Source organism: Hyperoodon ampullatus (assembly GCF_949752795.1).
Source record: "Hyperoodon ampullatus genome assembly, chromosome: 11".
Lineage (NCBI taxonomy): Eukaryota > Metazoa > Chordata > Mammalia > Artiodactyla > Ziphiidae > Hyperoodon > Hyperoodon ampullatus.
In genome coordinates this window covers 99,014,189-99,029,704 of record NC_136924.1, presented here as the reverse complement: position 1 = coordinate 99,029,704, position 15,516 = coordinate 99,014,189, and the positions used below count along the sequence as shown (strand labels likewise).

The following is a 15,516-nucleotide window of genomic DNA, read 5'->3' as shown; positions in this document are numbered from 1 at the left end:
TCTGCCTTTCAAATGCTAGCTGTCCTGCTTTCCTGATTCCCACATCTGTCTCTTCCACCAAGGAAGAGGCCTCACTCTGCCTGGGTTTCCCCTCCCTACAGCCCAGCTCAGATATACCAGGTAAGAAGCTGAGCCGTCATAGGGTTTGCCTTGTTGGTTTGTCATCTTTCAAAGGTACAGTTCTTCATTGCCTGATGTTCAGTGTCTTGAAAACTGTTATTTCACATGTTTTGTTCAGCATTTAAACTGACTGTCAGAATTGCCTGGGAGTGCTTTGAAAAATCCAGATTCCTGGGATCTGTCATTGGCTAAGTTGAGGCCACCTTTGGAGCGGATCTGGATATTACTGGATGGCTGACATTGTTCCCTTTCTAGCTGGAACATCAGTATTTTCAGTAAATACATTGGAATCTCTGATTAAAGGAGTTAGTCACTTCTGCTAAGAATCTGGGTGGAAGGATATTTATTTCGAGCAAATGGGTTTCCTAGAACTGGATGGAAAGTGTCTGGAGGAGTCCTGGGAAACCAGATGGGAATCTGGATTTAAGCTGATGTGGCTTTGGTCTTGGCCTACAACTTGTGATTTTCTTTCTGATTTATGACTTTGTAGCTCGTTTATCTCCAGCCATTGGCTTATTGGACAGATGATGGGGCCAGAGACTCTGTGAGGGGCCAGTTCTTGGGTCCTGAACAGCCCCACTGTGGGGACTAAATCAGCCAGTCAGTTTCTCTGAAACTCAGCACCATTCCCTGCACTTCTGGTCTTGCAACACTTTGCTGTGAAGAGATGGTTGGAAAAACGTCTACAAATACACTTGAATCTGTACTTGAAGCCACTTGCAGTCTACATGGATGGAAATATGGGGGTTAGTAAATGCATTCTGTATTTGCAAGATATTTCCTTTTCCTAGAAATCCTGGGAGATAAGACAGTTCTCGGTAAAGACATTTGGAGCACCACTGAATCCTCCAAAGAGTGTTGAGTATTATTCGGATTCTTATGATTATTCTTCTCAGTTTTGTCTTCCTTGCTGGCACCTCCCCGCCCTCTCAAGGGGCAAGAAAGGTGTCTGGTTGCATGGTGGGAAGGAACCTTGCATAATATATTTATGAAGGGCAACACTGACCCGGTAGAAGCGTAAGGATACTTTTTTTTTTTTTTAAAGAAGATGTTGGGGGTAGGTGTTTATTAATTAATTTATTTATTTTTGCTGTGTTGGGTCTTCGTTTCTGTGCGAGGGCTTTCTCTAGTTGTGGCAAGCAGGGGCCACCCTTCATCACGGTGCGCGGGCCTCTCACTGTTGTGGCCTCTCCCGTTGCGGAGCACAGGCTCCAGACGCGCAGGCTCAGTAGTTGTGGCTCACGGGCCCAGTTGCTCTGCGGCATGTGGGATCCTCCCAGACCAGGGCTCGAACCCGCGTCCCCTGCATTAGCAGGCAGACTCTCAACCACTGCGCCACCAGGGAAGCCCCTGTAAGGATACTTTAATCATCACATCCTTATTGAGCCCCAGCTCTGTGCCAAGCATTAAGGGGGAAACAGTGACACGTAAGATCTGGGTACCGGTCTGAAGGAATTTACTTCTTGGCTGTAGAAGCAGCACCTACAATAGTGAGAATATTTGCATGAGACTGTTTGCCGGTAAAAAGGGACAGGACAGCTTTGGACCAACAGATGCCACAGGAATCCAGAAGAGGAGGAGGAGAGGCCAGGTGTCAGCGTCTGGAGAAAATGACTGAGTTTCCATGATGGGCATGTTCTTGAAGAGAGCAACTGCATAATTCTCCGAAAGCTCTGGGGAAGAGGGGTAGATCAGAGCCCAGGGAGTAGACGGTGTGGAGGGTGAGGACAAGGGTCAGGCAGCCAGAGGAACAGAGCGCTAAGGGCAGCCAAAGCCACTGTGTCCAGGGCCAGAGAAGGGCGCAGGCAGCGTCCCCAAATAACACCAGGGCAGAGAGTCAGTTGGCCAGAGATGCAAGTCTTGTTCTCCTCTCTCACACTTTAGAATTGCCTCTGAATATTTACACACACAGCATCTTTAGTCATCACAGAAGCCCGTGGAAGAGGCAGGACACATAATTACTGCCATTTGACAGAGGAAGAAACTGAAGGTCGGAAAGGTTAAATGGATTTTGCATCATAACCTGAATAGGGAGAGACCCAAGACCAGAACCCACAGGTGCCCCGAATGTGTGACCTCTGTCTGACACCCTCTGCCTCCACGGGGACCCCGGCCGAGCGTAGAGTCACCTGCCCAGCTCAGGTCCCACAGGGATGATGTGACCCATATCTGGGATGAAGGCTTCGTCCAGCTCCAGGCAAGATGAGGGTGGGGGAAGAGATTGGCTGTATCCTTCTGCACATCTGTCCATAAAGGAAGCAGAGAGGGTGCTTGGTGACGTCCTTCAAGTCAAAGGAGAGAGAGGCCCCTGTTGGCTTGCGGAGGGGAGAGGGAGGGAGGGGAGGAGATGCGTGGCAAGTCTGCTTTGTAAGCCCATTAAGGAGGAAGAGCCAGGAGCCAAGCATCCAATTAACTTGACATCTCTTGCAGCCAAAGTATCTGAGGATATAAGAAGAGAATTCAATAGGTGGAGGCTTGGGGGAAAAGTGACTAATAGCTGGAAAACAGCCCCAGTTTATTTAAAAAACAGGTCAGGCGCAACAACTCCAATAGATTCCTTCCCAGCAGTTCCAGATCTGGGAGAGAGAGCAGATGCCGTGCGGCTGCAACACCATCCTGATGTGAAGCAGGCATGGACGTTGTGCCACAAACAGACTGCCAGGGGCTGCCGGGAAGCGCCGGGAAGCACCGGGACACCGTACACGGCTGCCAAGGGCTGCCCTTGGAGTTGAGCCATGCTGTGACCCTGGCCGTGACTGCAGGATAGGGATCGGCTCAGGTCACCCAGCCCGCAGGTGGCAGAGCCCTCACCCAATCCAGGTCCTTTTGCTGTGAGAGCCAAGGTGCTTTCTGTAACCCGTGGCTGCCTCTCCTTCAGGTGACCTTGGCCCGGCCCTGGCATTGTCTGGGCACCTCAGTAGCACCGAGGCAGAGCCAGGCTGGCCTCTGAGGGCTGCGCCAGGGGTCACAGAGGAATGGCTAGAAGCTGTCCCCAACTTTGCCTGGACCAGGGCTTCACAGGGAGCCCCGGGAGGGCTTGTTAAAGTGCAGGCTGGCAGTCCTCACCCTCACAGGAATGGATTCTGCTGGTCTGGGGTGGGGCCTGATACTCACCCAAGGTGACCGACACAGACTGTAAGAGAGAAACACTGTTCTCAGTCAGAGGCCTCAGAAGTCTTCCCTCAGAACATTAATTTCTAGAGGTGTTTATAGCTCTCTCAGGGAAAAAGAATGCCACAGCTATTACATTGGTAGCACTAGACACCCTCATTCCCTCTTGGAGATGCACGATTCCTTTTAGCAAATTAAAGCCTTAAAAGGATTGCAATTAAGAAATCTCTTTATATTTTGTAGTATACACATATATCAAATTGTTACACTGTATGCCTTCAACTTACACAATGATATATGTCAATTTTATCTCAAGAAAGCTGGAAAAGAAAAGAAATCTCTTTAGCTTTTTTTTTTTTTTTTTGGCCCAAACTCACTTGACCACAGAACCCCTTGTTCCAGGAGTGTCTGTTCTGTGGGAAACAGTGTGGAAAAACGCAACTCCAGACGAGCCGTTCTGAGTCTCTGGGATGCAGTGGAATCACGTGTGTGTTGGAATAGATGGCTGGGCTCCACCCCAGAGAGTCTGATTTAGTGTTGCCAGCGAGGCCCGGGAACATGCATTTCTTACAAGCCCCCAGGTGATGCTGATGCTAGCGGTGTGGGAACCACCCAGTGAGAGCCACGGGCACGAGGCCTCTCTCTGAGCCCTAGGGAAAGAGGGATGGTGAGAACTGAGAAGGGTGCATGGCAGGACCCGGGGGAAGAGGCTTCCAGGGAGCACAGCCTTGGAAGGGGCTTGAGTCTGAAGGAATGAAAAAGCATGTGAGGGCGGGCTCTGCTGAGATGCCAGAGTTAGAGTCAGGGACACAGTATAATAGAGAGATGCCAGCTGGTGACAGCAGCTGACGCTCTGTGACATGCATCAGTGTCTGGCCTCACCACGGGGGGCTCTAGAGAGAGTCTGTGCCTTTAAAAAGCCAACGTGAGAGAGGTGCATGAGGGTGACAGTTGACAAATGAGCAAGCCTGGGAGCCATGCACAGGGAGACAGCTCCAGCTTGTAGGACCAGCGGTGTCTAGACCCTTCTCCCCGTCCCCGAGTCGTGCAGGCTTCCGGCCCCCAGGGGGAATAGCAGTGAGCCAGGTCCTGGCACCTGCTCCAGCACTGTGTGCTTCCTGCTGGGGAGGCTGACTGCAAGCCTGCTTTGCTGAAAGCTCCTCCCTCAGCCCAGGTGATAGGAAACACGGGTGCAGGAGAGTGGATGGGAGGGTGGAACCAGGCCCATCTCTGGCCAAAGGCAGGCATGAAAGCTTTGTATCTGTGGTGTGGTCATGGGGGACAGGAGAGTCCCAGGTGCCCGACACAGCCACGCCTGCCTTGCTGCTGCCCGGCACCCACCCTTAGAAAGCTCCCCCTTCAGCTGAGCTCTGACCCCTACCTAGAGGCAGACAGATGGTGCTAGAAGATCTAGCTCCAGGTCACTACCGACTGCATGGACCACGGTCAAGATGGCAGTCTCGTGAGTAAACACGGGGGGAGAAAAGGGTGATCCCAGGCTGGGTGGGGAGACGATGAAGGCAGCTGGGAAGGAACATGCAGTGAGACCTGGGCCGGGAGCCCCCTGCTCCCACGCCCTCCTCTGCTCGCCCTGGGCCCCCCCTACCCGCTGAAGGCCCCTTTCTGTCCCTCTGCGGGACCTCAGCGTGGCAGGCCGACGCTGAGGACAGACTCAGGTTAGCAAAAGCTGCCTTGACATTTGGAGACAGAGCAGGATTTGGCTCCTTCAGGGGCGCCTTTTGTTCTCAGGAAAATCATTTGTACAGCTTGGGCCAGTGCCAGGGACTGCCATTTATAGCCCAATGGGCTTGGGGTGGCTTCGGCTGCCTGGTGCAGAGAGCGCTGGCTGCTCTCCGCCCCCGGCCGTCTGCCTTCCCCTCGGGTCTCCCCCACTCCCTCCTCTCCCTCCTCAAAGCCTCTCCTTCCTCCCCCCATCCCCTCCCCTATTTTCTTAGAGGTCCCAGTTCTAGGTTTGCCCACGTGACCCCAGACACCTTCCCTTCCTCACGTGGACCTCCGCTTCTCCTACAAACCGGAGCCCACTGTCTGCTCCCTTTGGAACTCAGTCACCTTGGCGAGGTGCCTACCTGTGCCAACCTCCACCGAGGCATTGTCTTCTGTTTCCGCATTGCCTTTGACCTTCATTCTCCCCTCCCAGGGCTGGGCTTCCTGCCGGGACTTGCTTTGCCACCCACTTCTGAGCACAGGGCCTGGCTCCCAGCAGAAGCGGTCAAGCTTGGTGGGACTGAACTGGCCCAACCACGGTATCAGGGTCAAGAGCACAGCTTTGCTGTCAGACAGATAATAAATGGTTCACATCTTGGCTCTGTTAGTTGCTAGCTCTGGGCTTAGCAATTGACTGAACTTTTCAGCTTCAGTTTCTCCGCCTGTAAATTTCAGTACCTCACTTATTATTAGGCTTTTATGAGATAATATTTGTGAAGTGTTTAGCACAGTGCCTCGCACTCAGTGGGCCCTCAGCCACCGTTAGGGATCATCACCATCACCACCACCATCATCACCATCACCATCACCACCACTGTCACCATCACCACCACCATCATCACCATCACCATCATCTTTACCATCATCACTATCAGCAGCAGCATCACCATCATCACCACTACCACCACCAACACCACCATCATCATCATCATCATCATCATCTACCCTCATTTTTAGGTGCAAGTGGGGTTAGGTAAAAAAATTCTGTCCCTGAATCCCCAGCCCTGCCCATGGAAATCCCACCCACCCTTTGAGGACCAGCTGGACCCCTCTTCGGCAGGGAGCCATCCTCCAGTCTCCAGCTTTGGTGTTTCCATAGCCTTTTATCTTATCTCAGCATTTAGGAGCCTGGGCCTATTCGCTGCAGTGGGATGGGGTGGACCGGGGAGATCGCAGGTGAAGTACTGGGGAGAAACACTGTGCTGAAGATGCCCTGGGGAAGGCCAGGCCTGGGGGCAGGACACAGCCTCTGAAGAGTCCCGATCAGCAGTTGGTGCTAAGAATAGAAGACAAAGTCACAAATCCTCTCAGTGGAAGGTGACCCTGAGCAGACTGGGGGGCAGGCAGCAGTGGGAGGTTTTCCACCAGTGCAGCGCCCTGAGCCCTGGGCCCTGGGGAGGAAGTGGGAGAGCAGGACAGGGCAGGCCAAGGCTGGAGACAACCACGTGGATACGTTACCAGAACCAGACAAAGAGTCTCAGGGGACCCCGTGGAAGGGACCTTGGACTCAGAGTTGCATGGAGCTCAGGGGTGCAGGAGGCCCCTGTGACCCTGACTGTGCAACAGCCTGGTCCAGCTGGGACTTTTTCTCTCTTTAATGTATTTAAATGGAGTCAAGATTGGGGTGAGCTTCACGCACAGAGCCTCCTCCAGCTTTAGAGGTGACTGCTCAGCTTCCTGAACACAGCATCCTCTGGACACATGAGGCTAGACAAAGGCTGGCTTTGTTTTAGTGCCCTCGTCTGGTCACTGGAGTACAACACCTGGGTCACACATCTTTAGAGGAGAGGCGGTCACAGAACTGGAGGCACGAGGACACGTCCTCCCAAGCCCCTCCCCCCAGGTCCCCTGGTACCTCCAAGGTCCTCGGAGAAGGATGCTTCCTGCTTCCCTCCCTGCCCCGTCCTCACTCCCCCTCCCCCCTCCCTGGGGGTCTCTCCCAAGGGAACCCCTCAGCTCCGCTCTGCAGATGGTTTCCAAATCCAGAGAGCCAGCCTCAGTTTCCCATCCGAGGTCTGGGATCACATTTCCAAATTTCTCCTTTGGGCTGTTTACAAATGTAGTACTTGTTAGTGGCATACATTTAAAGATATATCTATATATATATAACAAGCACAAGGAAGGAAGCATGCACTGTTCACAGCCCGTGAACAAGCACCGTGACAACTGCGGCCCAGCCCACTGCCGTCCCCTCCTCTGTCACAGGCATGAAAACGTTTTAATTCTAAAAATGCGATCGCACTGTCTACTCATCTCCCACTGGTTCTCCTCAACCCACAGTTTGTCACGATCGCGTTTCTGTCATTAAACACTCTTCTGCGACATTTGAAGTGGCTGCGTAGCCTCCGGTGTGGACGCACTGTAGTTTGTACAATCGGTTCTGTTTCATGGAACCCCCAGGTTGACTCTTTATTTTCTGCCATGACCAATAGTGTCGTCACAAAATGCGTACAGCTACGTGCTCGAGATTATCCACGATCCTTTCTTTAGGATAAATTCCCAAAAATGGAATGGCTGGGTTAAAGGATTTGTGCTTTTCAGTGCATTTTGTCAAACTAGTTTCCCAGAAGTCTCACTAAAGATATATGTAAGCACCTATTTTTCTGCGACCATTACAAACGCAGTTTCAATCTTTTGGGGAGGGGGAGGTTTGAGCTTATTTGGTATTTAAAAGTTATAACTTTCTGTGTTCGTTTGAAGTTACCCGATTTCTAGAGAGGTTAATATATTTGCAGCACGTTAATCTGCCGTTTGTGTTTAGCCTCATGTGAATTGACTGTAAGATCCTCTGTCCAGCGTTAAATCGGACTGGCTTGTCAGGGCTCTCTCCATAGTTAGGTTATTAACCTTTGTCTGCCATGTACGTTAGAGATATCAGTTTACCGTTGACCTTTCGGCTGTGTTTATGGTACTTACCGGCTGGGACGGCATCACTGCCTCCGGCCAGGCATCTTTCCTTATACGATGCAATGACACGTCCAACTTCTCAGAGCCAAATCGAAGTTCATTATTTCCCCCCGCCCCACACGGCTCTTCCTGCTGACTCACTCATTTCTGTTAATGTCACCACCACTTTCCTAGTCACCCAGGCTTGAAATGTTGAAGTCATCTCTGATTCCAGCTTCTCTCTTCTCCTCTCCGTTCCGCCAGTTGCCAACTCCTGTGGGTTCTATTTCTGCTATTTCTTTTGCAGGCAGCCCTTCTGACACCACAGCGGCTCGTTATCTCTTGACTGGACTTTGGAGCCAGCCTCCGAGGTCATACCTGCCTCCCCAGCCCGAGGGCCCCCCTCTTCCTTCCCCCTTACCCCTCCTGCAGGCTGCCGGCACATCAAGTTTCCCCGGCTAGACCTCAAACCTAGAACTCCCTGGTTACAAACTGCCAACGGCTCCCCGTCGTCTAGTACTTAAATACAACCTCTTAGCCTGGCTGTAATCTCTGCCAGCCCAGTCTCCCACTATCCGGGCCAAGTTCCCCAGACACACTCACTGCTGTTCCACACTTTTCCTGGTTGCTGAAGCCACACCCTCCAAGAACTCCCTTCCACTGTCGCCGCCCCCCACCAAAATCTGCGAGGAAGCTCCCAGCGATCCCGGGCCTCTCTGACTCTTTCACTGAAGTGACTTCTCTCTCCTTTGAACCCCCAGAGCAATCTGCTTGACCTTCTCTTGTAAAATAAATCTTTCTCCATCATCCAGCGGAGCCTCAGGGGTCTTCCGCTTCCACTAGGCAGCGTCCTTTGAGGGCACGGTTCCCGCACGTCTGTTTCTTCCACGGGACCATACAGCACTCACAGCCGCTGCCGTTCAGTGGGTGTTTGTGGAATAAAAAGCACCAGCCCGGGTGGTGATGCCTGGGGATCATGCTCCACTGCTGTTCCCCACCCCAGGCCCAGCCTCCTGGGACAGGGTACTCTGTTAGCCGATGGGCAGAGCGCAAGTCCCCTCTGCAGGAGGCCGAACTGGGCTGACAGCCTCCGGCCCCAGGGCCTGGTTCACAGTCACCTCTTTGTCCCCATGACCAGTGGTTATTGAGGTGAACGGACCCTGAATCCATCCATCCTTTGCCTCGTGATGCAACTCGTGATGTGTGATGCGTGGTGTGTGGTGCGTGGTGGGCACTTCGTAAGTTGGCACCGTCCAAAGAATCTCAGGGGACCCCATGAAAGGGACCTTGGACTCACAGTTGAATGGAGCTCAGGGGTGCAGGAGGCCCCTGTGACCTTGACCGTGCAACAGCCTGGTCCAGCTGGGACTTTTTCTCTCCTTAATATATTTAAATGGAGTCATGATTGGGGTGAGCTTCATGCACAGAGCCTCCTCCAGCTTTAGAGGTGACTGCAGCCAGCACGGGAGTGTGCAATTGACAGTCTATTTTTAGCCTCCTGGAGACCGTGACCAACATCCCAAGTGGAGGGTGGGCACACCTGCTGCATTCTAATGAGGCAGCCCGTTGCCTCTGCTGCCAGACAGCCCGGGATCGTGCCGACCTGAAACCTGATGTTGCTAAACTGGGAAGTCTGCCTATTTCCCAGAGGCTGTAGCCTAGATACACCAGGAAAACAGGACCATCACCCCACCCTCCCCAGCTCGCTCCCCTCCAGCCTGGGACTCTAGGCAGTCTTGGGGCTGTGCCCGAAGCACGATGGAAGGGATGGACTCGGATTTCTTTATTTGCTCTAGGACCTCCCTGTTTCCCTTGCTAGAAAGGAGAGAGTAAGTCTGCATTGACCCAGCTTACAGATGAGAAAACTGAGGCATAGAATAGGGAGATGTTAATGTACTCTGAGTACTGCTGCTACTACTAATGAGAATAACAAAAATAGAGCACTGACTATATGCCAGAAACTGTTCTAAAGTCTTTACAAATATTAACTCATCACTGAAAATAGATTTTTCAGAATTCTGCCCCTTTTGAGGCCTTTGCTGTGCCGTGCACATCTGGATTTCCTACACTTCAGGGAAAGGTGTTTCTTCTCCTGGCAGAATGATGCTTCTGCAGTGAAATCTGAACCTCTGGGCTTCCATCTCCTCCTCTGTCCTCCCGTTAGCCCGTGGAGGAGGAAGGGCTGGTCAGTGCCGGGCAGCAGCTGTGGGGTGTGGAGCTGAGCTGGCTGTCAGGGTCGGGGAACCCAGGAAAGGGCAGTGCGCTGGCAGGAGGCTGGCTATCAGTGTGGGCGCTTGCATTTCAGAGGAAACTTCTGCTGAAGTTCAGAGTAAAACTGTGAATCAGAAACTGGGGGTGGGTGGAACAGCAAGACAACAGGTGTGAGAAACCGGAACCTAAGAGACCTGCATTTTGGGAGCCAGGTGCTGCTTGCGGGGTGGAGAGAAGTCCAGGGGCTTCATCTGCCTAAGGACGCAGGTGGGAGTCCTTTTAAGAACTCAGACTCACGATGCGCTGGGCCCTTTTCTAAGCACTTTCCAGATACCAACTTGTCTAATCCTCAGGATGACTCTAGGACATGTGGACCATTTTATTCCCATTTTAGAGTTGGGGAAACGGAGGCACCAAGAGGTGAATAACTCTGTCCAAGGTTGTGTAGCTGCGAGTGGCAGGGCTGGGGTTCACGTTTCGGGGGGCTGGCTCTGGAATCCATACTCCAGCCACTCTGCTCTGGGATGCTATGTGATGCCATTACATCTTTCCCTTTATTCGCCTCTAAGGGATGGCATTATTGTCCCCATTTAACTGATAGGCCAACTGAGGCCCAGATCGGCTCAGGTCACCCACTAGTAGGAGATGGAACTGGGTTAAATTCAGGTTGGTGGGGCTCCTGGGTAGCACACCACCATCCCACACAGCACAGCCAACAGCTTGGGGACACCATCGCCCCTTCGCTGTGGCTGCTGTGGCTGATTGGAGCCGGCTTGGGGCGGGGCGGGAGGGGGAAGGAGGGAGGGCGGAGTCTCAGAGGGCAGGACCTCATGGGTGCTGTTCACACCTGCTCCTTCTCTTCCCCGCAGGTGAGCAGCCCACCCTCTCAGCCCCCGCAGCCCGTCATCCCAGCCAAGCCTGTGCAGTGTGTCCACCATGTGTCCACTCAGCCCAGCTGCCCGGGACGGGGCAAGATGTCCAAGCTGCTGAACCCGGAGGAGATGACCTCGAGGGACTATTACTTTGACTCCTACGCCCACTTTGGGATCCATGAGGTAAAGCATCCTGAGTTGGTGGCCAAGCGGGGCAACCTCGGTTCTGCTGTGGCCGCGCCGTTTCCTTGGACAGCATCATGTGCGCAGCTCTGTGTTGTCATTTAGGGAGTTCTCCCCATCGCTCGAGGGCCCTGGCCCTGTCTCCATCCCAGGGGACCCACGCCGGGGGTCAGGGCCAGGCCTGCAGTAGGTGAGTGAGTGAAAGCATGTGTTTGGGTGTTCCTCAGCCGAGAGCCAGGGGTGCCTCCGTGGTCCTTGTTTTACAGTCCAGCACCTTCACCTCTTCCTGACCCTGAGCCTGGGAGGTCCGGGAGGACCGGACGTCCTTGGTCCTTTGCTACAGGAGCTCGGGTGCTTTGCAGCTAGCGTCCCAAGGCCCCAAGGACCTTCTGGCATCATGATGTCCAGTCCTCAGTCAGGCACGAGCCCTCAGCTTCATCCTGGACCAATGAGCACTTCCAGGGAAGAATCAGCAGGCTTCCTTGGAAACCTGGCTCTGTCTGACAACCTGATTGATTCTCAGGAAATTCTTATGTCTAAATGCTGTCTTCCTCCATAGCAGGGAAGATGGATGTTAGCTGTAGAACAGAACAGAGCTTCCCAACTAGAGGCTTCCTGGCTGCAGCGGGAGCCACAACAGTATTTTTACCTCCCTCCACACCATCTCCAGCACTTTCTCACCCCAGATAAACAACTGACATGAGCCGAGTGCTTGCTCAGGGCTGGCCACTCTTCTGAGTACATTATATGTGTCGTTTCATTGAATTCCCAAGAACTCTATGAAGAACGTATTTCTATTATCCCCTTACAGTGTGAAGACATATCGAGAAAGGAACAAAGGCTTGCTTGCTATGCAAATGCTTTTTGAAAATAAGTCTCAAAGCTCCCCTTTCAATTAGATGCTTCTGTAAACGCTTCCTGTATCCAAACGGTGATGCGGTATTGCCAGAAGCGTGTTTAATAAGTAATAGGCAACATGTTTTTGAGTGCCTGCTCCACACTGGGTGTTGCTCCCAGCATTTTATGTTACCGGCTCATTTATTCCTGAGGTCAACGCTGTGAGGTTGGTATTATTATTTGTCCCCATTTCACAGATGAGGATATAAGACCTTAAGAATCTTATCAACCTTCACTCATCTTTTCTGGTTCCTTTCCGTGCAAGGTCACGAGCTGATACACGCAGAGCTAGAAATGAAGCCTTCACGTAGAAATGAAACCTTCACTTTTGGGGACCCGGGGCTTCATTTCCTAATTTCCGGGCCATACAGCCTTTCTTTCTTTCTGGAAACTTTGGCTTTGTTCCTGCTGGTCCTTTTGCAATTTCCCATGGAGGTAGAGGGTGGAGGGGTTTGGCTCTCCCCATCAGAGCATTAATTAGGCCTGGGGCCTGGAGGGGAGGGGCTGGGCCCTGTGTTTAGTTCTGGGGACCTGGCCCAGGGGGGCCTGGGCAGCTGAGGCTGCAGCTTTTGGTGGCTCCCACTGGGGTGGGGTTGCGATGGTGCACGGAGCCCAGTCCTAGACCTGAGAGGTGAGAAGGTCTGGGAGGCAGGAAGGATGCTTTCAAGAGCTGCCCTCCTCAAGACCCTGCCTCTAATTAAAGGACAGTCCTGTGTCCTTGGGCACCTGTCTCAGAGCAGATTGCTGGGAAGAGACAGCAGTTCCAGGGATCCTAAAATGCCCCCTTGGGCCTGCCTGGACCCCCATCAGGGACCAGCCGAAGGCGGTGTGTCCCTCCCATCCGCCCTCCTGTCCTCAGGCCCCAGCCCCGCAGATCCCTCCCACTGATTCCTCCCACCCCTCCCTGCAACACACGTAGGCCCCTAGGATGTGCCCTCTGGTGCCGTTACATCTCCATGATTCCTTCAGGACGGGGTTCCCCGGCACTCGGCGCACGGTCTGATTTGTCTGGGTTTGATGAAACAGCGGCTCCTCTCATCACTCCGGCGCTGCCTGGTCCCCACGAAGGCCGGGCCTCCGGAGGGTCTGATCTCCGCTGGGAGAAGACACCCAGGGTCACCAGATACATATAGTATGGACCAGGCTCCATCCATTTCATGTATTGCTAGGAAAATCAGACCTGTTCCTGCACATATACAAACACAGTGCAGACTGAGCTAATGCACTTGGAGGAAAGGACCTGCAGGTCACCATCTCATTTCTCTCCTTAGTAACCTGTCCGAGAGTAGTTTCAGCAGTGCTTCGCATTGGGAACTACTTCTGATCACCCAGCTTAAATCCTTCTTGCTGCTGCTGGGGGCCAGGCCTAGACCCTGGCTCCTGGGGAAATGCATAGGTCTTTAACGCTGGGGCCGCTAGCTGGCCTCCCTTCATCCCTGAGCTTCCCCCGCTCCGGCCTGTTTGGTCTCCACGATCATCTGCTGTAAAAGGAGGTGAGGGCAAGTCCATGGCCTCCTACTGTCGTTCTCTGCAGACAGGGCCTGTTCATTTCTCGTTGTCAAACACAAGGGATCTCCTTTCCATGCCAGACGGCTCGTGGCGATGCCTTTGCCTCCTCAGTCTGGACAAGACCCACGTCTCGCCATCCCATCCGGAGCCGAGCTGGCCATTTGGCAGCCTCTTCCCGTCATTAACAAGATGCTCACACGGGTGGGCAGCCGCACTGCCAGCTCGCTGATTAACAGTGATCAGTGAGTGTTTGGGAAACATGGTGCAGGCTGGATAGGGGTGGTTTAGTCTATAAATACAAACAAGAAGTGCCGAGCGGCAGGGGGACAATACAGGGAGCTGGAGAGCACAGCAGGAGGTGCTTCTGGACGCTTTTCTTCTTGCATCCCATGGCCTCTCCTGAGATGACTCCGTGCTCAGCCTCCGGAGGTCAGGGGCCAGGGAGAGGAGGACTGTGCCTTCCGGACCACGGCCTCTGTGAAAAGAAAGGAGTCCTGAGCAGGAGCAGATGTGACAGATGTGTCCTTGCACACAGAGGGGAGGGGCCCAGCCCCATGACCTCTGAGATCCTAGCTCTGAAGCCTCAGCATCTTGAACAGTCGGCCTTGGGCATGGGGCCTCAGCTGCCAGAAGAATCCACCCCAGTGGGGCCCTGTTCCCAGCCCCCCAGCCCTGGGCGCTGAGCCCACTCCTGGCCAGCTATCTTCTTTTCACAATCTTACTGCAGGTTTTTTTGAAATAGATTCTTCAGGGCCTCATTTCCCAGCAATTAGTCAACGTGCTGCCATGTGTTCAGTGGGCAGCAGATAAAGTCACCCTCAGCTGGGGGTGGGAATTGTTTTCACTGAAGAGTGGCATGCTCCTGGCTGAATGTCTGGAGACGTCTTTGGGCTGTTCTCTTTCAGGGGTGATTAAAGCAGGGATACAGGAAGGGTGGGGAGAGACAGCTGTTTCTTTGAACAGGGTGAGTAGGGGAAGCCTTGCTAAGTCACAACTTCTCCCCCGCCCCCAGAGCTTGTGCCTTCGGAATGAACTCCTGTGGTCTGGAGCCTTAAAGAAGGGAAAGGGATATCCGAAGAAGTGATGAAAGACAATGAATTAAACGGGGGCCCTTGGGGGGACCCCTTTTAGCAGCAACAGGACCCGCAGAGATACTGGGCCAACCTCATTCCATCGGGAAAGGCAGTGAGAACTTTGAGCTACGAGTATGATTGAGAGATTTCGGAACCTTTGTCATTATTCTGCTTCCGTTCCTTACTCGCCCTCAACAATTTCTTCACAGAGATGAAAAGGTCACAGTTTTCCCAAAGAGCAACACTAACTCTACCTATTTAGTCATGACAACAACCCTATGAAACAGCTGCTCTTTTTACCCCATTCTCCAGATGAGGAGATTGAGGCACGGAATGCTAAATGCTGTTCTGGGCTGGCCGGAGAGCTCAGACACTTCAGAGCTATGATTCGTGTGCAGGAGTTGGGCTCTGTCCTTATAGAGCACCAATTTCACACCGTGCCCTGTGCCTGGTTCGAGGGATACCGTCTTGCAGTCTTGTGGTCTCACAGTTCTTGTCCTTGTGATGTTGAGCAGTCTTGCAGTGTTTGCTTCCAGAGAGCTTCTGGAGGGAGAGGCTTGAGCTCACTTTCGAAGTAGTTCCGAGTGAGACATGAACTCAATTTAACCAAACCCTCACCTTATTCAGTTTCTAATACGACCAAAGATATAAGCCTTGGGGCAACACAGGAAGTAGTGCTGGGCTGAAAAGCAAACACAAATGTTTTTAGCCCCTGTGGGGCCCCAGGCCCTGATATAGGAATTAAAGTCCCACATCCCAAACTTATTCAGCTCCTAAACCTGCTCAGCCCCTGATTGGATTGAACTGACCAGCCCATCATTCTAGCTGCCTAACAAAAGAAAGGCTATTCCCTCCTGGAAAAACAACAACAACAAACTAACTTCAGCTACTGTGGATCCTTGGACACCATCTATGGCATAAAATAAAAA

The 15,516-nt window shown here is 52.9% G+C and overlaps 1 protein-coding gene across 1 annotated transcript in view; it reads left to right on the top strand.

Moving 5' to 3' along the window:
- PRMT8 (protein arginine methyltransferase 8) overlaps positions 1 to 15,516 on the top strand; it is a gene marked incomplete at both ends in the record, with an annotated part of 79,561 nt that overhangs the window by 17,971 nt on the left and 46,074 nt on the right. Inside the window, one exon of the mRNA XM_079715126.1 lies at positions 10,923 to 11,108. Within this exon, the coding sequence (XP_079571252.1) occupies positions 10,923 to 11,108 (186 nt within the window). The remainder of the gene's footprint in view (positions 1 to 10,922; positions 11,109 to 15,516) is intronic.